Raw genomic sequence first — 26065 nt, forward strand, 5'->3', positions numbered from 1 at the left:
AGCCATGGTGCGTACTGGTGAAATATGAACGAGTTTCTTAAAACAAGGCATTGCCGAAGATTTTTCCATAACTTCAATTAATTTTGTCTACGACACTTAAACAACTTTTGAAACTATTAGTACCCTGAAGGCACATATTTGTGCTTCTGTCAGGTCTTGGTACATCTCTGGCATGTTGACCCCATTCTTTGCGTTCTTACCATTATCTGAAAGTGATGCAATTGACACATCATAAAACTGCTACATGTAATAATCTAGTGTGTGATATAAATGTCTGGGTTTCTACTTGTAAATATGAAATGACGTATACGTGAAAACATTGTATTCGTGGTCACTCGAGTTTTAAAACAATGCTGTTCCGTTGCGTTCGATGACCGCGCTTGTTTATTTTACATGGGTTAGTTATTTTCCTAAATGAATTGATATAAAATGTATGTTAAAAATAATGCGTTTTCGGTAAAAAAAAAAAAACAGAAAAGTTGAGCACGCAAGTGATATTTTTGCGATTACTCTCCTAAATCCTCCACACAGCTCAATAGTCAGAAAAGTACATAGTTCTTGTTTTCATTCATTCACTTTAAAAATATTTCATTGATCATTGTGCATTAGATTAACTTTGCTAAGTACAGGTTTCTTCGAAACACGTTGACTCTTATTAGAACCATGAAATGATTTTACGTCCTGCCAATGTGCCATGCTCTTATAACATGCACGTACTGTCGTCTGCACGTTGATGGCTCCCATTAGTAGGATCAGCACCTTGGAAATTACCAGGAGCAGAAACAGCACGATCATGATCTTGGTTGTTGCCACTTGCGTGCTCTACCAGTGTTACCTGAAAGATGAGAACAATATGCGCAACAACTACTATACGTTCACTTCGTAACTACGTATTTACCACTGCGTATTTGACCTCGTCATAGCAGACAAACCTGTTAAAAGAACGTGAATTGCCATTTTTGGTGCTGTGTCTTATATTCCCTATTGGGGGGTCAGTTGCAACCCCAACCCGCCTATAGATCCGCCATTGGATTCCCTGACAATATACTTAGTAGCGCTCCTGCAGTAGCGCGCATGCCCCCTTTCCTTCTGGCGCCGCCCCAGTCGCCCACCGATGATTGGCGAACCCAGCTTTTAAGCCGTTTCAGCCGCCAACTTACGCTGATAGGGTCTATGTCCCCCAGGGTACTGCCGGAACGCACCCTGGGTACGGTCCGGTATACCGGAACGTACCCTGGTACTAACTATACTACTATCGAATATGCCGGACCGTACCTCGCCTACTCCACTAACGAGTCTAGGGAGTCGCCTACGCCTACTCCCTAACCCTAACTCTAACCCTAACCCTAACCCTAACCATATCCGCTAGATAGTTACCAGGGTATGTTCCGGTATACCGGACCGTACCCAGGGTACGTTCCGGCAGTACCCTGGGGGACATAGACCCTATGAGCCCAACTTACAGCACATATTGCAGTATTTAGCAGCATGAGCAAACAGTTTGTCTGCGCACACTCCAGCGGCATTTAAATTTTGCAATAACTACACAGAAACCAATCAATTAAGAACCCAATGTAGACATGCAAGTTCTAAATTTGTCATGTTTGAGCATAAGTACAGTATAGCTTGTGATCGTCGTATTTAATCAACAATTGTGTATAATATGCCGATAGCTTTATTCATTATGAAGTATTTCAAATATTCAAGTATTCAATTATTTAATGGATGTAGGACATATATATATATATATATGCTTACTGGATAGAAACATATATATTATATATTTACTACTAATAATTGTTATATATATATATATTATAATATATATATTATAATATATATATATTATATATATATATTATATATATTATATATATATAAGGACATGTTTAGGCTACATCGAATTTCAATTTGCATCTATTAAAATGTATTTTACTTACGTTTCCTTTCTTTTTCGCATTTCCATCCGGCTTTTTCTTTTTGAGCGCGGATTTCATTATTCCGCGTTATAGTGTAACACGTTAAATACGCATAAAGTACTACATATCTGATATATTGCACATAATTTTAGCGCCAAATGTTTACATATTCAATAGCACGTGCTTCATACATTCTGCATACATGACAACGCGCGTAAGCAACAGTTACTACGAAACCCCAACAATGCTACACATATAGTAAAACAAGAGGCGCTAACACTGCGTTGGTAAGCATTTAGTATTATTTTTACAATATTTGTTTGTCCCTTTTTAGATAAATAAGACGGTTAGGCATAATGTAACTACATGTTTGATAATTACATCATACGTGGTTTATTTTAATATTGGAAAATATTTAAATTGATGTGACCCGGAACGTGTTTCTGTCTGAGCTCAGCTGCCTGGGAAGGTCAACATTGGTTACTATCAGTAGGCCCTAGCCTATCAACTTATCGCCATTTATGGCAAACCACCGCGGCGCTAGTATCACAGTGAAAGTCACGGGGATTCATGGAGCGTTAGCTGACTTATGTGACATATATATTCTGTTTAAGACTGTTATTGAAATTCCGAAAACCTCGCAAATATGTTTTTGACTGCAACGGTTTTAATAAATTCCTGTCGGATTATTGTGCCTGCAGGAATATTGTTTTCTGTTTCGCCCAGTTATTACATCGTGTGGCTTGCGTTCCGTTCACTAAGCGTTGCGTTGCCATCAAAAGTCTTCAAGAAAGGGGACGAGTTTTTGTGGTCGACATATCAACGAGTTGTTTTGTTCTTTTTTGAAACCCTAACAGGGGCAAACGTAAGGAAACATATGTATACATTTAAGGAGCACCACATTAGACTTTGTTTTTACATCTACAGTGTCAGTACTCAGTAGTTCAACTAGGTGCGGTGGCTTATTAATCTTGGTTCGTTAAACATTGGCTCATCCTTTACTATAAATAAAACGCAGTGGCTACGCGTTCGGAACCGGTCGCCTATAGCCTCTAGGCTACGCGTCCGGACATCCACTCACACAGTGATCGCGCGACTCGCGTACACGCATGATTACGTAACGGGACGCTCTGCTGCCGTCTATCCTTTCATCCGTCTTCTCTTGCTCTCTCTCTCTCTCACACACACACGCACAGCTCTCTCTCTCTCGCTCTGTCTCTCATTCTCTCTCTCACACACACACCTCTCTGAGGCGCTCTCTCTCTCTCACGCATACACACACACATACACATTCCCATTCCCCCTCTCTCTCTCTCTCACACACACACACACGGCAATCAGCAGAGCGTCCCATTGCGCAATCATGCGTGTACGTGTCGCAAGCTCACTGTGTGAGATGGATGTCCGGACGCGTAGCCTAGTAGCTCCTCGTCCGGAACCGGTCGTGTAGCCACGGCTTAAATAAAAACCTCTTCTAAATTGTTTCCCTATCGCTAACCCTAATGTTTAGATATAACCTAAATCGGGTATCATACCCCTGACAGCACACACAGCACAGTAGCAGCAGCTGGAGCATTGAAGTTAGGCAGTGGATATTTAACCGTATACGGCAGAGTTTCCACTTCCGCTATTTTACCGTACACCACATTTGATTGGCTAGTATGTTTATGACATCATCCACATTACGTTCGAATCCCATAAGGTTTAGCTATCTAGAAAACTTAGGTTCAATTCCCATTTATTTCTACACATTTGTAGCCCCGTTTGATCATAGAAGCTATTTTCCATGAATCACGTTTCCAATACGAAACCTTTTGAACACATTCATAATACTTATACTAACATACATGTATACATTGATACACATACATAATTATACTAGCCAATCAGAAGTACTGTACAGTAAAATAGCGGAAGTGGATACTCTGCCGTATACGGTTAAATATCCACTGCGTTGAAGTTACTGGGTGCCAAGTATCCCTTTACTTCATCTGCAGTACAGGGCTAAACAACCAATGGTGATTGGAAACGATAGTGAATCTTTGCAATATAGCATGCTAACGCTGATAGGGTCTATGTCTCCCTGGGTACTGCCGGAACGTACCCTGGTAACTATCTGATATGTTTAGGGTTAGCAGGGTTCTCCCCCGGATGAAATTGAAACAGGGGGAGGGGAGGGGGGGGGAACTACTTCCCGGTGGGCATATATGTTTCCATGAAACAGAGTATCCGCGTGATGTCAGTGTACGTCAGTTTGACGTCAGTGGCTATCTACCACCATAGATAGTGTTTGGTACTATAACACGCGTAGATAAGATAACCGAGTCGGTTTATTGTTAGTGTTAGGGTCAGGTTTTTTGCATCATTCCTTGATATACGAAAAGTCTGATGCGGAAGTTGATATGCGTAGAATGGAATATGACCATGCGCAACCACCAGCACCATCATCACGCTAGGCTGTATGCATTCAACTTCGGAGATAGCCGAGTTCGTGCGTGACGCCAGTGTACGTCACGCGGATACTCTGGTTCATGGAAACATATGCCGACCTCGATTCCCGCGCTTTCAAACTTTTATTGTGGTGGAATTTAATCGGGCGGAAGTAATTTAAACGTGGCGCAACGATTGAAATGGGGGGGGGAGTTTTCCCAAACGGGGCGGGCGCGCCCGGTTTGCGCAACGTAGGGAGGGGCCTGGGTTAGGGAGTAGGCGTAGGCGACTCCCTAGACTTGTTAGTGGAGTAGGCGAGGTACGGTCCGGCATATTAGATAGTACCACTACCAGGGTACGTTTCGGCAGTACCCAGGGAGACATAGACCCTGGCAGCCATGCTAACCTGTTGTAACTCACAAAATTATAAAAAATATGCTAGCCAGCAAAATAAATGTCCTGATTTTAGCCTGCTAACTTGACTCTCCGTAATTTGGCCAAATTGGGCTGCATGTCAATTGCAAACAAACCAAAATTACAAATGTGCCTATGCCTGGATTTAGTAGTGATGGCGTTAGTGAGCTGGCATCCGTTGGTCTATATATTGTTTTAAAGATTTTATCTCGTTTTCCATCATTGGTTATATAGCCCTGTAGCAGAAGCGAAAGGCTCCGAAGACTGCTGTACAGCCCCTTGTAGCTTTACTCTTTACCATAACCCCAGCTAAGTCCGCCAGTTATTTAATGTTGAAGGTGTGTTGAATATTATACTGTAACTATAATTTAATTCGAAACTATTGTAGTGTTGTTCTTTCACTGTCTAACCACCATGTCTTGGTACTTAGGTTATCTGTTTTTTTAAGAAAACTTGAACATCAACAATACAAACATCTTTCAGTATTTTTTTTCTGCACAACAAACTCAAATGATATCAGTGTCAGTGCTCAATTTTAAGGTTTTTTTTGGGGTTGTCCGGAGGACAACCAAGAGAGTAGCATATGGTTGTCCCTTAAGAGTTTTGGTTGTCCGGATATTATTTAAACATGTGCTGCATGCGCTTTGCTCACGTGATGCTCAGTGCTGTAAGGCAAAAGGCCTAATCATGTACATTTTGTACGTATTGCTGTGACAGCAGACATGGCCATTCGCATTGTTTCACTCATTATATAAAGAGAATAAAATATTGGTAATGTGGTAAATCATGCTGGGATCAATGACGTATAATAATAGTAATTAAAAGTGGCATGAAATTTATTTCATAACATTTACATTAACACTGTGTCAAGTCACAGATGAGCAAATATTGAAAAATTAACACAAAACATTGTGTTGTTAAAGGGAGAGTTTACTCTAGCTTCTAGGGTTATTTTCAGCTAATTTAGGTTATAATTACGCTACATAAAATGTTTCATGGTTCAATCACCTTTAGAAATATTATTAAAAAATGTTTTAAAACTTTCGACTACAGTTTGATTACAACGACGGGGGCGCCACTCAAAGCGCACGATCTGATAAGTTGCGCAAAACCACTTTCCAGCCAAGGGCTACAGACCGAGGGTGTTTCTTATTTATTCATTTAAAAGCCCAAAAGAATTGTAATATCTTTATAAACGACATATAGTTTCAGTTATAATATGGATAAATTTGCCCTAAAATGAATATCGTTCGGTTAAATAGCATTTAGGTATAAATATAATTTCACCTTTGTGATTAGCTCTCGGTCTGTAACGTGCAAAATATATTGGGAAATGCGCAACTTTTTCAGGGTGGCAGCACGGTCGCGGGTGTCAATGGAGCCGTTCAAATTTTGTAGCGTTGATGTATAATTAATTATAACAATTAAATTAGGTATCTGGTAACAAGTACGTGTGGGTATAGACGATTTTTTATACAGTAAGTACAGTTGTATGCAGTAAAATCCTGGAGTCTATAGTATCCCTTTAAATTTAGGACCATGGGTATATCCATTTATAACCTATGTGTAAACCCCCAACCAAAACTGCATGCAGCGCCCCTTCGTACAACTCAGGATACCACTGCCACAAGGCTGGTACTATTTTTCAAGTGGGCGGAGCTCCGAATTAATCTAGCGAATGGCAATCCAATAACCGCGTATGATTTGAAAGTAGTAAATGTGCACACAATCCGCGCACTATTTCGTATCACTATTTTTTCAAATTTTTCATAAAATAATGGTCGGATTTTTAATATCTATGCAACGTTTAATAGTACAAATCTTATTACATAGGATACGAGTATACTGGCCGCTGTAAAACTTGTAAAAAAGCGTTCGAAATTCTCACAGAAATCTACTTGTGGCAGTGGTGAATTGAGCCAGAGCGAGAGCACCATCTGTCGTGGAGTTTGCCCCCAACCTAGAACGGCCAACCAAAGTATGGGCAGTCTGGGGCATATCAGAAAACTAGTATATATAGAAGATATTTTAGATGAAGCTAGAATCCTACTGTAAATTCTTGCTATAGCAGGGTGCGAAATCAACGCGAGTCCGGAGTCAAATACTCCCTGATTTACTGTCGGACTCCCTGATTTGACATATGCAGGAGTCCGTATGACTCCCTGAAAATTCTGCTATACTAACTACAGTTCGACCTCGTTTATCCGGCCACGTCGGGACCGGCACCCATCCGGATATGTGATTTGGCCGGATATGCGATTTATGCTCAAACAGCTCATTTCTATGCAGTTCAGTAGGGTTTATGCATGTGATAGCAGGGCTCAATTTTAACAGTCGTCCGGTAGTCCGTGACGACTGGATTTTCTCTCGGGCAACTACAAATTGCTGCCGTGGTTGTTCGGTGTCCAACCTCTACAAACATTTTATATTCATAATGCGCGCGTTCATTTTACATACGGCCAGGGTTGCACAATACGCTGCAAACGTACATGTCTAGACGCATTTTTGTCTGGCTTGCTTGATACAAAGTATAACATCACGTGTTTAACAACACAATGTTTCGTGTTAATTTTCAATTTTTACTCATCTGTGACTTGACACAGTGTTAGTAATGTTTGTAATGTTAGTAGTGTTAGTTAACTTAATGTAAATGTTATGAAATAAATTTCATGCAACTTTGAATTACTATTATTATACGTCATTGATCCCAGCATCATTTACCACATTACCAATATTTTATTATCTTCATATAATGAGTGAAACAATGCGAATGGCCATGTCTGCTGTCACTGCAATACGTACAAAATCTACATGATTAGGCCTTTTGCTTTACAGCACTGAGCATAACGTGAGCAGAGCGCATGCAGCACATGTTTAAATAATATCCGGACAACCAAAACTCTTGAGGGACAACCATATGCTACTCTCTTGGTTGTCCTCCGGACAACCCAAAAAAAACCTTAAAATTGAGGACTGGATAGCATACGAGTGGAATGATGCAATCGCTGTGTGAGCAGCGCTCGATACATGTACAAGCGCATCGCATGTTTATGTGTTCATGTTTTGTGCATGTGATAGCTTTATATTTATACATGTACAATTGTACATGTACATGGGCATTTGCTCTTACAGTAAGTGTTTGTTTACATCAATTCAAATTATTTTTTATCAATGTGTATATTGCGCGAGAATCATTGGTACATGATTTGATGTACAGCGAGATTTTTAGGTGGAAATTAATGAAAAAACAGAGAACATACACTGCGAGATCGCGGCCAGTTTCCGGATAACTGGTGGCTGGATAAACTAGGTCGAACTGTAGTTCGTTCCAGAGCACGGCCTCGCGGAATTGCCGTATTTTTTCAGCAAATGCCTAAAGAAAATTTGGCAGACGTGCAACCGCATGAATCTTCAAAATAAGCACATACGTTATTGTTAATATCTTTAGTTTTGAACTTCAGACTGCGGACTCCCTCTTTTTCAGGGCAGGGACTCCCTTGTCCCTTATCCCTTGTCCCTTGTCCCTTGTCCCTTGTCCCTTGGGGGGCAGGGGTTGGACTCCCTTGTTCAAAAGTCAATTTCTACCCCTGCTATAGTGTGTATGCAAAACTACCATGGTTTCAAAACATTGAAATCCCTAGCTTTTGCTTTGCCAAGGAAATGAGCTGTTATTTTAAAATGCCTTTTTACAGATTCATATTGGTGGAGATTTGGATGTGCTGTTTGGCAGTGCTAAAAATGCCATCTATATTTCAAATCATCAGTCTGACTGTAAGTATTTGTCAACTTTTGACATTGTACATACACTGCCTCTCTCACAAGTTGGAGAATATGCAAACATTAGATATTAGGTGCATACCAATGTTGTTTTAAACTACTGTAGTTAATAACTTCCACAAAATGCTGGACTCAAAGTAATAATTCAGTTAATTTAGTTTACACAGTTTTGGTATTACTCATCTAAACTATGAAACTGCTTGCAATGTGGGAAATCTTTGGGGTTAGAAAGTTATCCATCTATGTACACCTGCCTGTGACTCAACAAACACAGTCGTCACTGGACATCATTTAAAGTTTACTTATCTCTAAGTTGCTGCTTTGTAATTGCTGGTAGTAGTCACAGATTAAAAACTTATGGTAGTTGTTATAGAATGCTTTATTTGTTTCGTGAGTGTCGTGCAAGCATTATTACTTGTCGTAATTTTGCAGTGGATTGGATCGTCTCAGACATGCTGGCAATACGACAAGGGTGCCTGGGAAGTATTCGATACATTCTGAAAAACGAATTGAAGATGGTACCTCTCTATGGGAATTGCTTCTATGAGGTGAGTATAGGATAGGCTTAAACTCCAGTATGAAACGTGATGGAACCACCCCTAAAGTTATAGAAATTAGTTAGCGATAGTATCTGTGAATTGTCTCAGCCTTCTGCCTGTGGTGTTCAAAAATTGACGAGATATTTTGCAGTAATAATCCCCTACCCAAAAGTTGTGCTTCCAATAATTTATAATACTGCTCATCATTTTTAGTCATGCTAGATGCTAAATCATATTTCCAACTCCTAATCATACAACTAAAGCGACAAACGAAAAGACCAGTTAGATTAGACGTAGGTGCGTGGTAGTCTCTTCATGCTTACTTGATCCTATATAATATGTCTTGCAGCATGGATGTGTCTATGTGAAGAGGAGCCGTGGTCAGTTTAACCAGGAGAGGATGCTTATGCACCTTGAAGCAATGAAGAAAAGAGGAAATCCAGTGAGTATTATTTGTACATCGTCCATTGGTAAAGTGCCGTCTTTAGTTGTTCAAAACCCTGAGACTAAGTTTGCGACACTGAGCCGACATATATGTCATTTTTGTCAGTACATACTCTAACTAATGTCATCATTAATACAATTTATTTCATATGTATTCCTAATCGACCTGTCATATGTCATTATGCTGTTGTCAACTTGTGATAGAGAGTTTGTGGACGTGTGTAAAGTGTTGTCTGGATTTCAGGGCTGGCTCATAATCTTTCCAGAAGGGACCAGATATGATCCTCTGAAGACATCCAGCATAGAAAAAAGTGAAAAACATGCCAAAGAAATAGGTAGTTGTTTTGTACAGCATGAATTTTATAAAGTGGTGAAAGGCAGCTGTTACTACACTCCCTCAACAGTCAGTTTGTGCTCATTAACATTAATTAAACACGTGATTTTTTTTAAAACTTTGTCAGTATTAATACTGTAGATCACATTTTTCAGTGGTAATTGCCTTGGCAACATTACGTGCATAACACCCCGTTATTTACATTACGTACCTGGTCCATCGCTACATTTTTCATTGTTCAACCTCCTGTCTATTTGGTCGTCTGCTGTGATGCACGCAGGCCTTTACTGTCAGCCATCTCATTTATTATTGTCTGCTGTGATGCACGCAGGCCTTTACTGTCAGCCATCTCATTTATTATCGTCTGCTGTGATGCACGCAGGCCTTTACTGTCAGCCATCTCATTTATTATCGTCTGCTGTGATGCACGCAGGCCTTTACTGGTCAGCCATCTCATTATTATCTGTCTGCCTTGATGCACGCAGGCCCTTTACTGTCATCCATCTCATTTATTTATCGTTCGCTGTGATGCAGCGCAGGCCTTTACTGTCAGCCATCTCATTTATTTATCGTCTGCTGTGATGCACGCAGGCCTTTACTGTCAGCCATCTCACTTTATTATTGTTCTGCTGTGATGCAACGCCAGGCTTTTACTGTCAGCCATCTCATTTTTGTATCGGTCTGCTGTGAGGTGATGCACGCAGGCCTTTACTGTCAGCCATCTCATTTATTATCGTCTGCTGTGATGCACGCAGGCCTTTACTGTCAGCCATCTCATTTATTATCGTCTGCTGTGACGCACGCAGGCTTACCTGTGCTCAGACATCACCTGACGCCGCGAGCGCGGGCGACGCAGCTGAGTGTACAGACGCTGCGGGACGTCATTGACGACATCTATGATGTCACGATCGTCTACGGCGACACGTGGGATGCGCAGAATGGTCGCCGCCGACCCGCCATCAACATGTTCAGTAAGATTTGGGCGTGCGTGAGGGAGGACTCTGATGTGGAGACTACGGTGTTCACTGTAGCGAGACCAGGGTTTGACTATTCCTACTAAATCGCTAGCCAGTGGTTGGTACTGGATTGTAAATTATGGCAGCCTGCGGGCTAGTACTGTATCTGAATCTGACTAATGCACAGAATCACAGTGGCACACAAGCGTTATCTACCACGTGCTTTGACTTTTAAATTAATATTTATTGGTGTAGTAGATTTGGAGGATGGGTAAAGGACTTACGTACTAGGTAACTAGCCAGACTGGCTAGTGAAAACACATCTAAACTTCTAACCCTGAGTAACCCAAATAAAATTTTTCTGCAGATGAAAAATTGTGGGTATTCACCCAGAGAAAATGCAAATTCAGTGAGATTTTTTGTGACAGTTGCTTATGCGTATCTGGGTAATTTCATGAATTCTGAGTCGGCTCGTCAGAATTTTCATCATCGTTCTTGTTGGCGCTAGGTTTCACCGTAAAGCCGGTGGACGTCTACATACACTTCAGGCGCATCGATGTACGAGACGTGCCAAACAATGAGGACGGTATCAAGCACTGGCTACACCAGCTGTTTGTGGAGAAGGACAGGTATGCACTCATCATCAATCTATGTTGGGGAGGGGGTATAAGAAAGCAACGGCAGGCCCGGGCAACACTGAGTGTCATCGGAATGGTTAAAATCATTTAAGGTTATAATGACCGTCCTAGCGAACCAGCCTAACGTTGCTTATGCCACCTTATATTATAACACATTTACAGTTTAGCTAGAGAATGGTACACCAGTGCATGTTACTGTTTATTCCCTACGCGTCTGTACCGAATTTTTCACATCTAATCACTGAGCCTAATGTCCTTGATTGCCCAACTTAAAAAACTACCCTTTCGTATTACCGTAGAGTCATTTCCGGGATACACCTGTTGTTAAATACGAGGAAGGTATTACCATAGAAACGGTGTGGGTCGTATCACCGTAGCTTGAGCGTTGTAACACACATCTCTCTCTCTCTCTCTCTCGCTCGCACTGACAGGTTTGTCTCCGGCTACTACTCGACACGCGATGACGAACAGCAGTTATTCCTAAAGCAGTTCCGCCGCAGCCAGCTGCCGTGGCAGAGCACGGTGCCGGCGCTCGTCGCGTGGGTGGGCCTGACGGCCACCGCACTGCTCACGCCGCTGGGCCGCACCGTGTACGTGTGGGGCGCGCTCGGCGGCACCATCATCGGCTACAGCCTGCTGCTGATACGCAAGGTGTCGTAGAGATTCGACGACGCGACGCCAACTGGGGGGAAGGGGAGTTGTTCGTCTTTCATAATTCCTTCTTTAACGTGCATTTTTGCCAGCATGGATTCGGCGCGGGTCGTAGGGTTGCGCCGCCGGTTGTTTGCTCATCTGCGACGCGCTCTGGTCGGGGATTAGGAAACGCGTCGTCAAACATAGGAGGGTGGTGCCGAGGGATGCTACTGCGATAATACTAACAGACAATAAAGCATTTACTAATTATTGTTTTTAAATTTACGGCATAATCATCGGTAAACTAGCGAAAATACCAATTACCTAAGTATGTATACAGATTGCCGTGTAGTGGTGTTGTGGTGTATCCGTTTGTGTTATCGCTTGGTTACTTGGCTGTTATACGCAGCCTTGTTGCGTTAACTGTTTTAAGCTCCATGTGTGTGTGCTTGGTCAGATGCTTTTAAAGGATAGCTTTTAGGCTCCCTGCAATCCATTGAAATTGAGTTGCGAGTTTTTGTGATGAACCATTACATGTATTGTAACAGGATGGCGGGTGTGTTAAATGGCCGCGTGAAAGCAAATGAAAAGCTCAGGCTTTGTTATTGTGCCAAAGAGTGTTGAGAGAGTTGTTTCGTGTGAGGTATGGAGGGTGAGTACTGTATTTAAGTGCTCCATTATTTCTTCTAAAGCCGGTGAGTGAAAGAAACTGTTTAAAATGGCAAAGGAGTTTTTCAGATAAGTAGCTTCTGCGGTGATCATGCATCATGCATTTATGAATTGTAGTCAGCTGGCAGTCGGGTATGCAATAAGTTAATTATCATATGCTGTTAACCTAGAAATTCATTGGTGAACATGCATAGACCGCGTTTCGGTTGCCTGAGCATCCAAGGGACAAGCAATCCAGGGGGACTGTTGTCAGAACTACAATTAGTCCTAATTTTGGTTTAGATTTTTTAGTTTTTCTTCTAGTCTTACTCCTTGCTCTGTGACCGTTGTCAAAAATATCCGCTTTATTATGACTGGTATCGTGATGCTATTCTTAAGTTTTATCATGGTCCTAATTTAATCGTAACAGAATCTGGGACCATTCTGACAATGCCCCCCCCCCAAGTAATTATAAACATTACAATCTAAATGTTGGACATTGTTTACAGGCATTCCATATTACGTACAGAGATTATTCCATGACTTCCTAATTGTGCGATGGCAGTATAGCTATTTTTTGTGTTTGCACTAAGATATATACAGTGCTATGTGCCAATGCTATGTAGTGTGCAGTACCACGTGTATGTGTAGTGTCCAGTGACATGTAGCTGTGTGACTAATCTAGTCCTCAAATCTTACGTAAATCTTCGATCTGACAAGTGAATGCTCGCTCACATTTAGGTGCAGCGTCGAGAAATGTGTTGCACGCAGTGCATGGTTGGCACACGCACAGCCCTAAGTGACATACACCTACTGCATTATAAAGTCTCTTCTATATAAAGACATGAATAAGGGAATGTGTGAAGAAAAACATACCGTGCGGGTGTCTGTATGTATATAAAGATGTTCGTTGATAATTACAGTTTGCCTACTGCACAAATATGTCTGATGTTATACTTAGTACGTATTCATACTTTATTTGACTACGCATTAAAAACGATCTCGTGCATGTTGGCACCTGGGTATGGATAGTGAGATTTCGGAGCAGTTGGCGTAGCACAAAGTTGGAGGTATATACTGAATTGGTGATATAGTATAATAATATAGGTGAACTGGCCAAATTCACTCATGCTAACTGTTGTGTCCAGCAACCGATCACTTGACACAGTGCCATGTAATTGCATTAGTCTGACAGAAATGCAGGCGTGGCAGGAATACGAGTAGTTGTGTGCTTTATATTTTAGCAGGAAAGCCGTGTGCTATTGTTTTAATGCATTTTTTATCAATGGTTATTTAGTATTAGACTGTTTGCGATTGTTTAGGCAAGTCGTAAAGATTAGACCTGCGGTGGTAATTCTGCAGAAACAGCACCCACAGAAGCTTGTATCAATATATATATATATTATATAAATATATACTCGAGTATGTCAAATTATTCCTAGCCATGCCCGGCCTTCGTTGCATTGATACAGTAAAAACCCGCGTATAAGAACATAGATTTTTCCAAGTTAGCCTCAACATGTTCTTATATAAATGGTGCTTACTGAAAAATTAGGCTCAAAAGGTTCTTAAATAGGTTCTTAATTGTTTCTACTTTTAATATGTACTAGCTGAAACCCGCGCTACGCGCGGGCTTTGTGACTGTGATGCATGTGTTACCAGTACAGTAGTGTTATGTGTAAGGTGTTATATGGAGAGTTTAGTTGTTGCACATGTTTTTTTTTTTATGGTTGAGATGTCAATACAAATACATGTACAATGATGCTTACACGTAACACATTAACCATTTGTTTGGCAAGTACTGTGTCTCAATAACAATGCCAGGGTGCTGGCATTGTTATTGTTGAGCATTGGCATTGGCATTGTTATTGCATCGATATTGTTGAGCTCGTCTTTTTTATTTTACCTGTGTTTCTTTTTAAGTCTTCATCTGCATGGAAAATTAAGAACCTACTTTCAAATCTTAGCCTAAAACAGGTTCTTATGTAAAGGGGTCTAAATGGGAAATTTTAGCCTAACATGTTCTTAAAATCTATGTTCTTATACGCCGGTTTTTACTGTAGTATTATTAGGTGTATTGTGTTGAGGTATGCTAAACACTGGTTAAATTCTAGTTTTAATTTGAACAATTATTTCTGAATATATGATCAAGGGTGAATTATGACAGATGTGTCATTAATCACCCCTGATATGATGTACAAGTTCTAAGTACAAGTAATGTTTTCCATTTTAGGTATTACATGATGGATATACAAGTTGTATTGCTGCTGTCATTTCTATTATAGCTTTGGTTATACAGCTTCGTGATGTCGTTTGAAGTCTGCTTTATATAATTAGTGACCGTTTTGTGTTGTGCAGTATCATGCATGAAACATTTTTTAATGTGTCAGTCATATTGATCGATCAACTATAACACTTCCAGTGTTGTTTGGAACAAAATATTTTTTGTTATTATTTTAAAACTATTGCTTAGTTGTGCTTTATATAAGTGTTTATTAATGATTGGTTAAAAAAGAAAATAGCACAATACTATTTAACATGTTTAATGAACATGTGCTGTAAATATCCCTAACAAGCATCTTCTGATAGAGTCAAGATATATCTATTAAAACAAGATGATTAATGCAAGTAATCATGGTTTAATTACTTCTCCTGGAAGTTTGCAATTGCGGTATTACTATTTATCTGACTTACAGTTTATATTAATAGACACAAGAAATGTGCAGAGATTATTTACATAAAACGTCCCACCACATTCACATGTCTTACTGCAGTTGTGAAAGGTGTTATAAAAAATATTGCACCTGCATCCTGCACTGTTTAAAATGAAACTCGAACTTTTCACCATTTGAATGTACTCATGTTGGATCGGCCACGATTTCTTGCAAATCTTGTCACGCGTGATATTATATATCACGTGCTGATTGCTGACAACGTCACTACGCTGTCATACTTGCATGGGATAGCTGTGATAGGTGCTGCACAAGCTGCTAGGATGCAGCCAGCTACACTGCTTATTTGGACGGTAGGGTACACATACGGTACAGCCAGGAACAGACGCTACCCAACTTGCCATCCATGTCTTTATGTGACATTAACTCTCTCCGAAACATTACCATGGTTTTTGCGCATGAAAATGACCCAACCTCCTCCACGTGATGTTGAATTTTGCCGGGACATTCTCGTCATCTGGATGCGTACGATGAGTCGCGCGTCATTACTACCAGCAGCGAGCATTGTTCATCGCACCCCACCATGTTGCATTCACACCCTGCACGCTGTGTAACGATCGGTCGCGCAGATCCTTCAACGCTACTGCACTCGCTTGCCCATCCAGAACTTTGGCTTGGGTTTTGTGCCAATGCCGTGGGCTGACCGTCTCAGCTTCTTCCTCTCAGCATGGTGAAGCTCTGCCTCCCGCTGCCGCTCCTCTGACTTTCGGTTCTATAACCAAAGCAAGCACTCTATGTAGACATGATTGCACGCATCCAGAGACGCTTCAAGGCGTGTCGAATCCTTTGTTATTCTACATATAGATGGCAGCACGACTACTTACCATCGGGTTCTCTGTGTGTGAGAATGGGATTAGCTTAACAGTCATAAATCATATAGCAACTGCTCAGGATTCCACATGCAACGTGGGAGGGAATCTTTTGGGGAAATTTTGCTTGTGTGCTTAGTGTATTATCAGGACAACTGACAAGTTCAGATTACAACATTGATGGGCATATCAACTTTTACAATTTTTTACTACTATTGTTAGCTCTTCGTCTGTACCTTTGTTAATGTGTAGGTCATTTCCTGGCTGCCAGCCGAGTGGCCAGCAGATGGCGCCTGTAGATTCTCGTCACTCCGCAGCCTTTCTGCAAGACTGGCCCTACAAGTAAGATTAACCATCGTTAACGCAGTATTTCCCCTGGCCCAAAAGATCAGCGAGGTGGTAAAATTTATTTTGGTGGTTGTGCTATCCGAGGAGTGAGCAACGCCGCTCCGGTGCTCACCGACGATGGTCGCCATGCTAGGGGGGTCTGGGGGCATGCTCCCCCCGGAAATTTTAAAAAAAAAGGTGCAATTTGGTGCATTCTAAGCTATTCTGAACACATATGAGACTCTTGAATCACTTTTTCAAGTTGTCAAAAGGAACAAATAAACTATGAATATGGAATGATACAAGTATTCACATTAAATAGTAATACCGTCGAAAACGAGGCGAATGCCTGGAGCGTGGCAAAGATCTTGAAGCTTACGGTTATATTTATCTTCTGTGTATCAATGATCTTATGAATTTGAAGTTCATACATTTGAAAAATACATAATTCAACCAAAGATTAAAACAATATTATTAGTTAATTCGTTCGATATGCTCTCATTTGCATTAATAATGCTTAACAGCATGAAATGCGATTTTATTTCAACTAAAGCACTTTCCTGGTGTAGAATACAAACGAACACCCATGCGTATGTATTCATAGGTATAGCGCCCTTAATTCGCTGCTGGAGTCAACATGGCGCTCAAGTACGTGACCAATCATCTTCCAAACCTGTGTTTATCTATAGGCCTTGCCAAGATTCGCGTGTTGACAGTACCGTAAGTACGTGGCGATGTGTTTTCGATTTTAGTTCAATAAAGTGTAGTTTATTGATGGAAGAACAGTGATTTTCATCATTGAGGTGTTCTTGAGTGATTTTGATCAGTGGACAAATTTCTGTGTGGCGGCTGAGAATTTGAGCGAGGCGGCCCGCCTCACTCGTGTCAATGCAAGGGAAACACTGGTTAACGCACGTCGCACACCGGCCTGGATTTAAGCGTCGCACTAGGTAGCTGCGTCGACCAACAGAACACTGTGTGTGGCGGCCGGGACAGGAATTGAAATAACGCGAAAGATGGTGGCACGATCTGTGAGCCAAGGAAAGCACGGGAATTAAAATAATGTAGCAGACGGTTGCGCCCTCTGTGTGCCGCGGTGACAGAAAGCGGAACATGATGAGAGAAGCGAGCGAAAGACTCTACAAGCGACGGCGAGAAGAGAAATCTGATTAATGATGACAGACGTCGACACGCATCACCTACAGTAACGTCCTCACCTGCCCACGCCGTCGCCACGACCGCGATCCGGTTAAGCATAGTGACGGACCCCTCCACCCTCGTTGTGCCGCCGCACACCAGCGCCCCCTGGGTATGAACTCTTACCTGGGGTCTGCGGCTCGTTTCGCCCTCGCGTCGCGCAGTCCGTCAAAGTCGCCTCCAGACTTCAGCTCAAAGAACTTCGGCATCAGCTGCGCCTCGCGGTCCTCCCGCTTTCGCTCCAAGTAGGCCTGTTTCCGTAGCAACGCGTGCTGCGTCTTCATCTCGGACGTCCACTGGTGCTCATCATCAGAGCTGCTGTCATCGTCCGACGAGCTGCGCTCGCCAGCTCTCTCCTGTGGTTGGCGTGGGGAAGCATGAGAACACATGAAATGACTAGCAAGTAGTAACCTAGTAGACAGGTACCTACTCTGGAGTGATGGCACTACGTCTTTCAAGAAGAATAGTGCATTCTTTTTGAAGGTTAAACAATACGATAACAAATCGCTAATGATTTAATTTCAAACGTCATGGTTATATTCAACTCTCCTTTTATACCTCAACCTCCTCGAAATAGGACTCCAGGTTGTTATCCTCTTCGTCCTCTTCCTTCTGCTTCCGCTTTGCCTTATCGCGATCCAGCTTTGAGACGACAGGATTAAGGAGTCTGTACTCCTCTGCAGTCTCATCCACTTGGAAGTCTGGATTCTCAAACATTGCCTTAAAGCGATCATCCTTTAGTAGATTTGAAACATTCTGAAAAAATATATACATTTTTAGTGGCAATCCATAACATGCCAGTACCTTGTATACATATGTATACATTGTAGTGTAATTAGGGTTATAAATAAGTACTGCAACATGATTGAAATTAATGTAATTAAATTATATTCATTACTAATATTACTTTAATTATTTAAATTTAATGAATTAGGTTTCATATAATTGAATACACGTGATTCAATTCGTTATAAATGTGGAGTAAAATTCATGGTTGCTGCTATGCACCTGTTTCTTTTTCGTTTTTGTTCCAGAATGTTCACTGTCCAGATCCAACAGCTTTTGAGCAAGCTGCTTGTTGACCTTTGGCAATTTCTGAAAGCAATTATGCACAGCAATTAACGTGCAGCCATCAAATTAATTAACATAACAATAAGCAAGACATGGATGCTTATTTGCTACATGAACCCTGATGTGCATGCTTGGTGTAAAGCGTTTATATAGTCAACAAATACATGAGTATAATCATCAGGACATGAGGTTTTACATCGCTTTCTTGTTGTAGGCTTTTCCACGAAATATGACGCCATAGCTACATCTGCTTTAACTGCCGATTTATTCATTGACTATTGATCACCATCACCATTAATATCCTTATAATATAAGGATATGGTATACGAGTTATATCAATAATATTGCCACTGCCATCACCAGCAGAAGCTGATGTTCATGTCTTACCTTTCTCATAACTCGATTGGCTCTCTCTCCTTCTATCTTCTCTCTGATCTTCTGCTTTCTATACTCTTCAAATGCAAATGGCTCAGCTATGGCCTTTGCCTGTTAGTAAAAATGAGAACATACATATAGCATACAAATACACAATGAGCATGATGAGTGCAATACAATACAATATGCAATGAGTAGCACATGAACAATCAGATATTTTTCTAAACCATTTCTGTTGTTGAGATTTAATCACGTGTTACTACTCAACTGAACTGGAGGGGTTCACCAAAAAGAACTATTTCATAACTGGCCAGATCCTTATTTCCCAATGCACACAAAACACACAAGGAACACAATTGTTGTAACAACAAATAAATTAATTAATGTCTCCTAGCCCACGTAATGTATACCTTATTGTAGAGCCTGATGTCCATGAAAAACCCATGCATATAAGCTCGCAGTAGATTTGTACCAATCAAATGCACCAGACCTAGGCTTTCCAAGTCTTTCTTTGTTACAAATTTGTAGTCATCATACACTAAAAAAACATATACAAATAGGTGAACAGAAAACCTTAAGAATTATGTCAGAGTGTACAGAAGACGATGAAATTCTATGCAATATAATGTGTATATATATATATATATATATATTCATTCAATCATTCCATGTTGTAACATTTGGTGCAGTTAATATTACATTATGGTACTTCAACACTCAGTAGATATCATAGGTATGTGTTAATGACTTAGTGCCACTTAGTGAGATAATAACTGGTGAATAATGTAGCGTGATGGGTGAGCCATTGCAGAAAGTTCTGGACACGCGTCATTACAGACCATGCACCTGGTTTTACCTGTGGGGGTTGGGTTTTCCTCAAGTTCCTCGGTCAAGTTATCTAGGAAGCCACACCACTTTGGTGCAGGTCCTAATGCCTATACACAAAACATATTTGCTATTACATCCTGTACTGTTTTTTTTATCTACACCCTAGACTTATTTATTAAAAACCAGATTAGTTGATTATTTTTAAAAGCAGCAAAGCCATGACATCACTCTCTTATGGTACAGTGTATCATACATTCTCACTATAAACAACACAATTAAACATTCCTAGCACATGTATCATTTAAATAAGACTTATGCTGCAGATATAATGTAAATAGTATGCGTAAACATATTTATCCATAATTAACGGTGGTTAACCATAGATACATTTGCACTCACAGGTATGTAATATGTTTGTAACTTTGGAGCTTCATTGGCGAGGAACAGAAGGCCAGACCTAGGTACGACACACATGTCATTGAGATCCGTCTCTGGTTCAATCGACGTGAATGCCTTGCCCTATGAATCAGTGACCATATTATATGAATCTTATAAACTGTTCATCAACATATGCATTGTTGTATCACCAAACACACTCGGTACATATGCACATTGTATCATGAGCAAACCACTGTACTGTTTGTTATTCATGGATGCACCAGTGAGTCAGTTATTCATCTCTAACTGCAAGTACCAAAGACACCAAGCAATGCTATGGCATCAGTGGCTTGCATGCCCTATTAGAAAATATGATTGAAAGTTTATCTATGAGAATGGGTCAAATGAAATAATCCTGGAACTCTGGCAATAATTCAATGACATTCTGACACATAAAACTATTTTCGTTGCAAGTGTTTATTTTTGTCATTGATGGAATGTGCAGTGGGCGTACACCTAACACCTGCATTTTTATCGGCACTAATGGGTACCACAGAATCTCTTGAACTACTACTATTAACTCAAACTTATTTTCTTGTTTTTTGACAAATAATCACTCGTAATAATAATATATTATTCATAACATACCGTGCGCTGATTCCAGATCTTGACAATATGTGTATCAACGGATACGCAGAGATCAAGAGCAGAGTGGAAGGCTATACTTTTTATGGGTAAACCATACTGATGGTCCTTAACCAGTAACGGTTTATCCGAGCGGATATCATACAGCAGCACCTGTGTATACAGAATAGTAATCATAATAAGTAAGGGAATATACAGGTATGTACAGTATGTACAATATACAGGTTTAACAACAAAGTCAGACACAATTTCAATTGGAGCGACGTTTAACTTCATCATACAATTGAGGATGGAAATCCTATGTGTATGCACACATCGCACGTTCTTCACTGCTTACAGGCTTATTGTTGGTACACAACTGAACAGTACACACGGGAAGCATTGCCATTTAGTTGCGTTTGTGCATGATTCCCAATTTCCAGGGTTGGATATCAGGAGCACCTAAATCGAATTCAAGAGTATTTGGACCAAAACACTCATGTGTTAACCCCCGGCTTCAGCCAGTGAAGCGTGAATGACACTAAGTGACTGCCCGATAATGATAGCGTCATCATCCTACCTGCCCCGTACTTGTGCCAACAGCCATCGTGAGTCCGTCCTTATATGTCAGTGCAGTCACCGTTGGAATGCCATCTACCCTGGAAGGCAACGGCAATTAGGGAGGTCTATCAATTGTATAGAGCCATCAGATTAAGCATATGTACACGACGACTGCAACAACCATGCATGCGAGGCCGGCAGAATCACTACAGCATCTGTCAGAAGGGTCTTGCTGCATTCTAGAGTAAGGCTGCTACTAGACTGAATAAAAGTGCTTCACATAGCACACGACAACTGTGAAGATGCTGGGTAAACCTGCTGTCTCTGCCTAGAATTAATCCCTGCTGAGGAAAATGCTTAAACGCATAGATCACGAGTCCAGTGAATAGCTGCTCATCACTAACCCTATAGCCGTGGTCTAACTTGTCCCTACGAATACTTACTCTGTGTCTACCTCCATGCCACTCAGTGCACAATCCAGAATGCCGACTCGGCTTCTCATTCTGGGGTCCCAGCACTCTACTCTACCCTGGAATACAAGAGCGTAAATCACTAACAAATACCACAAACGATATTGCACGTAAACTATCAATAAAACCTATTCTATGCATACTTCAAAATTTCACGGTTAACCGACCTTAGAATGCAACAATAATACAATTTGGGGTGCGTCTAATGCATTGGCATGCCTTATGAACCACATAATACAGTATTTCAGAATGAATGAGCACTACTTGATTTACTCACAGGTAACTAAGCTAAAAGCCATATATACCTCGTTTGTTCCTACAGTGAAAAGTTGATGGACAGGGTTGAATAAACATACATTGTTTGACCTAGAAAAACAACGACAACTGTGAAAACAATGCATTCCATCTATACTACTACAAGAACCAATTCTGTCTGTCTGACTGTCTATCTGCTACGCATTCCCCCCCGTTAGGTTTTGATGCCCATACCGTTATGTGGTCATCAATTGGGGCGCCTAAGCACATTTAGATCATATCTAGAGCAAAATATCATATAGAAATACCAGATTTCACAGTGCATAGCATATAACACATGTACAGCGGCGGCCATTGCTACGCACCGGAGTTGCCCACTGCGGCTGACCTAGAGGTCACGGCGGCGTGGGGACGGCGTGCAGTTGTTACGGCTGCAAATATTTTGGTAGCGAAAGCAATCCAGGCAATGCGGGCTCCCCCACTAGTTCATAAAGCATTACCTGCCTCTGTCTAGTCAATGAAGAATTCAGCTTTATCATGAGCCAAGCCAGAGGTGTTATTAAAATCGAGGGTCATTGCTAAACCTACTACCACCATGATGACACTATGATATGTATACTCACGATGCATTTGTCCTGAGTGGGGTCATGAATCGCCCTTGTTCCAAATTAAGTCTAAATATATCAGCACTAAAATGAAATAAACCATTACAATATATAGTACTGAATAACAGCAATAGGTAGTACATGCATGCAATCAGCTGTTCTCGATCACTCTCGCTAGCTCTTGGGCTCACTCCCTCTCTTGCCCCCCCCACCCTCTCTCTCTCTCCCTCTCTCTGACACACACACATGCACACACGCACGCACGCACGCACGCACGCACGCACGCACGCACGCACGCACACACACACACATATAACACATTTGACATTAGGGTACAAATTCTGAACAAGAGAACCTGGAAATTTACCTGGCTCCAACAAAATAGAGATCACACGATGGATAATGATATGCCAAGTCCCGACCAAACTTTGGAATACGCAATCTGAAGTACTTTCCATGCTGAGCATGAACCTCTATGTAGCGATCACACTGCAGAAACACGACCTGCAAGAAAGAAAGGTAAGGGCATAGACCTAGAAGCTTCTCACTCTATAAGGTACCACAAAGCGGTCATAGATTATATCAGCTTCGACAGAAAAAATGAAATTCTTTAACTAGTCAACATGGTGCATGAGCACACATGATCGCATACATATGATATTACGTACACAAGCACGAGAACAGGAATGTACATATCAGTGTTCGAAATAAGGGCTATCCGTTTGTCCTCACTCTCATTTCCACGGAGGACAAGTAGACCTGTCCAGTAGCTTATCCGCTAGACAAGCAGCTTTTTTGAGCAACTGTTTAGAGCAATTTTTCATCATTTTCTACCATTGCTTCAACTTTGTTAAGGCAAGTAATAACTTAAAACAAATAATTGTGCTTCTTTATGTTCTTTCAAGCTTGGTGCCTAATTTGAACTGTTAGTGAACTGTATTAAAATTACAAAGTAAGATATTGGGTCTAAAATTTAATTTGATTAAACAGTTAAATGTATTACACATTTACTATATTTTTATGTTATTAATCAGGACAAACAAAAATTTTGCAGGACAAGCAAAAATATCTTGAAGCTTGTCCGTCAGACAAGCAAAATTTTTATTTTTATTTTGAACACTGCACATATGTGTATCGTATGAGATGGAACACTGGTTACCTTTGAGTAATCTTCAGACAGGACTTCAAATTGAACAACCTCAGCATCGAAACATCGCTCAAACTTCATTGACAGCTGATTAACATCATAGCATCTCACCCGCGGCTTATAAACACCTGGTGATACATTAATATAAATCAAACAGGAGACCAGTAATGCTTGCTTTTTTTTAATATCAAAAAGGTAGTTGAGCACAGATAATTGCTACAATTTTAGTTACTTTATAAGTAATTATGAGTACAACACCTAGACAAAATGACCAATTACATTGTAAATAAAACCAATATGTGGCTCAGGACATTATTAGCTAGGGAAACATTAGAACAATAAAATTACGAAATAAAACTATTCGTTTTTTTAATAATCAATATCATACATATATCTACATAACTACAAAAGAAGGCATGCAGTTTATTCACCATGAGATTTTCAAAGAACTACTGTATTACACAGTTCTTCAGTTGTACTAACAATAGATGCACAGGTCACTCGGGGTGTACATCAAACAGCTGTGACATTGTACAGTAGAAGCATTCATACCCTCAGGGCTCGAATTAAGCGACGAGAAGGGCAAGGCAATTTTTTTAGGGCATGTGAGAAATCGCTTTGAATTTTCTATAAAATGGAAGGGCACAGAGGCAATTTTAAAAGGCACCAAGGCAACTCTCAAAATTTGAGAAGGGCACCAAGGCACTTTTGTAAAATAAAGGAAAACTCATAACAAATTAGTACATCAACATAGTCTTGCTTTTAATGTACAAAACAATATGCCCCCAAGTAAGCTTACACCGTAACACTGACCCCTGTACCCCCCTCTGCTAATGGAAGTACAGTAACAAGAAATTTTACATGCCCGCTATCAGGAGCGAATAATTCTCCGATGCTGTTATTATTCCCTCCTGCGACTATCGGTTTCAAGCTCATCATTGCAACTACAGCACACACGCGCGCACGTTATGTTGACTCGACTAAAAACGAAACTAGGGCAGTAGATTAAACGGCACTGACGGCAATTACACAAAAGGGCAAGGCAGGTGAGACTGCCGTCGGTGTTGTCGGTTAATTCGAGCCCTGTACCTGTTGTCAAGATGTACTGTTCATCACGTGTTACTTGCACACAGTTGCTAACCGCTGGCATTTCAAAGTCTTGGATTAGTTCAATCCTTCGACGAACATCTAGATTCAAAGAAAAAATTGTAATATACATTATAGTGCTGCATATGAAATAGTTATCTAAACATAGATTCATGAGGATAGTTTCATTGATACAAGTTTAGAGTGTGCACAAGCTTCTTCAATTTAGGTTGTAATCTGTGGTTGACTTTGAGTTATATAATGTATGTAATACTAATAGGTGTTTGGAAATCCATGCACATACAATACACTCACTGTACCAGTCAGTATAGCGCAAAGTTGTTGATCCCGTTTAGCAGGCAGAACGAAAATACCATACACAACACCTGGATTTACAAGTAAAACTTTATGTATGCAGTTTACATGCTCTCCAGATGGGGGCTGCATCATTTTGTGATATATAAATAGCAAGCATAATGTGTATTTGCACCAAGTGACATTACCAAGGTCCTGCTTCTGCAGTTGTCGTTTTTTTCTGTCCGATAGCCACTGAAATTATAAAGCCATAATTAATTACAAATAATATTATTATGATTATATTATGGAGGGCGCGACAAACCAGCCCTGGTGCCGGGGCAACCAGGTGGCGGGCATGGAAACTCAGATCTTATTAAGATTCGTAATTGCACGGGCAAGCATATTTTATTGAATATCTAGACACAATGATATTTTTTAGTTACACTTATCATGCGACTTATGACTTATGCTGAGAGGGTTTATGTCCTCCGGGGTACTGCCGGAGCGTACCCTGGATACGGTCCGGTCTACCGGAACGTACCTTGGTACTATCTAATATGCCGGACCGTAC

At 40.8% G+C, this 26065-nt stretch overlaps 2 protein-coding genes across 3 annotated transcripts; one reads left to right on the plus strand and one right to left on the minus strand.

Annotated features, from left to right (window-relative positions):
- The first annotated feature begins 2460 nt into the window (after positions 1-2460).
- On the plus strand, positions 2461-14145 carry LOC106821294 (1-acyl-sn-glycerol-3-phosphate acyltransferase epsilon-like). Of its 2 annotated transcripts, XM_014826047.1 has the most exons (8): positions 2461-2784; positions 8456-8534; positions 8973-9088; positions 9429-9521; positions 9768-9858; positions 10664-10828; positions 11322-11442; positions 11883-14145. In XM_014826047.1, exons 1-8 carry the CDS (start codon positions 2566-2568, stop codon positions 12109-12111), a joined length of 1113 nt encoding a protein of 370 aa, XP_014681533.1. In that variant the 5' UTR covers positions 2461-2565; the 3' UTR covers positions 12112-14145. The 2 variants fall into 2 exon arrangements, with proteins under 2 accessions (XP_014681533.1, XP_014681534.1); XM_014826048.1 differs by lacking the exon at positions 10664-10828.
- Positions 14146-15205: 1060 nt separating this feature from the next.
- LOC106821293 (nucleolar protein 10-like) lies at positions 15206-25746 on the minus strand (the record flags this gene model as incomplete). Its single annotated transcript, XM_014826046.1, is given in 18 exon segments — positions 15206-16176; positions 16510-16609; positions 17924-18153; positions 18356-18553; positions 18806-18892; positions 19256-19354; positions 19654-19781; positions 20100-20178; positions 20471-20590; positions 21098-21247; positions 21654-21732; positions 22078-22163; positions 22410-22470; positions 22983-23048; positions 23332-23468; positions 24124-24239; positions 25201-25299; positions 25701-25746. Coding segments are annotated over 18 exon segments (2013 nt in total), but the record flags the coding sequence as incomplete, so codon positions are not given.
- Between the last annotated feature and the right edge of the window lie 319 nt (positions 25747-26065).

Source organism: Priapulus caudatus, unplaced genomic scaffold (assembly GCF_000485595.1).
Source record: "Priapulus caudatus unplaced genomic scaffold, Priapulus_caudatus-5.0.1 Scaffold67, whole genome shotgun sequence".
NCBI classification, from domain to species: Eukaryota; Metazoa; Priapulida; class Priapulimorpha; order Priapulimorphida; family Priapulidae; genus Priapulus; species Priapulus caudatus.

Coding starts and splice junctions, on each gene's coding strand:
- LOC106821294 (XM_014826047.1), top strand. CDS start 2,566: ATGTTTTTGACTGCAACGGTTTTAATAAATTCCTGTCGGATTATTGTG. Junction 2,785..8,455: donor AAACCCTAACAGGGGCAAAC/GTAAGGAAACAT, acceptor GCCTTTTTACAG/ATTCATATTGGTGGAGATTT. Junction 9,089..9,428: donor ATGGGAATTGCTTCTATGAG/GTGAGTATAGGA, acceptor TATGTCTTGCAG/CATGGATGTGTCTATGTGAA.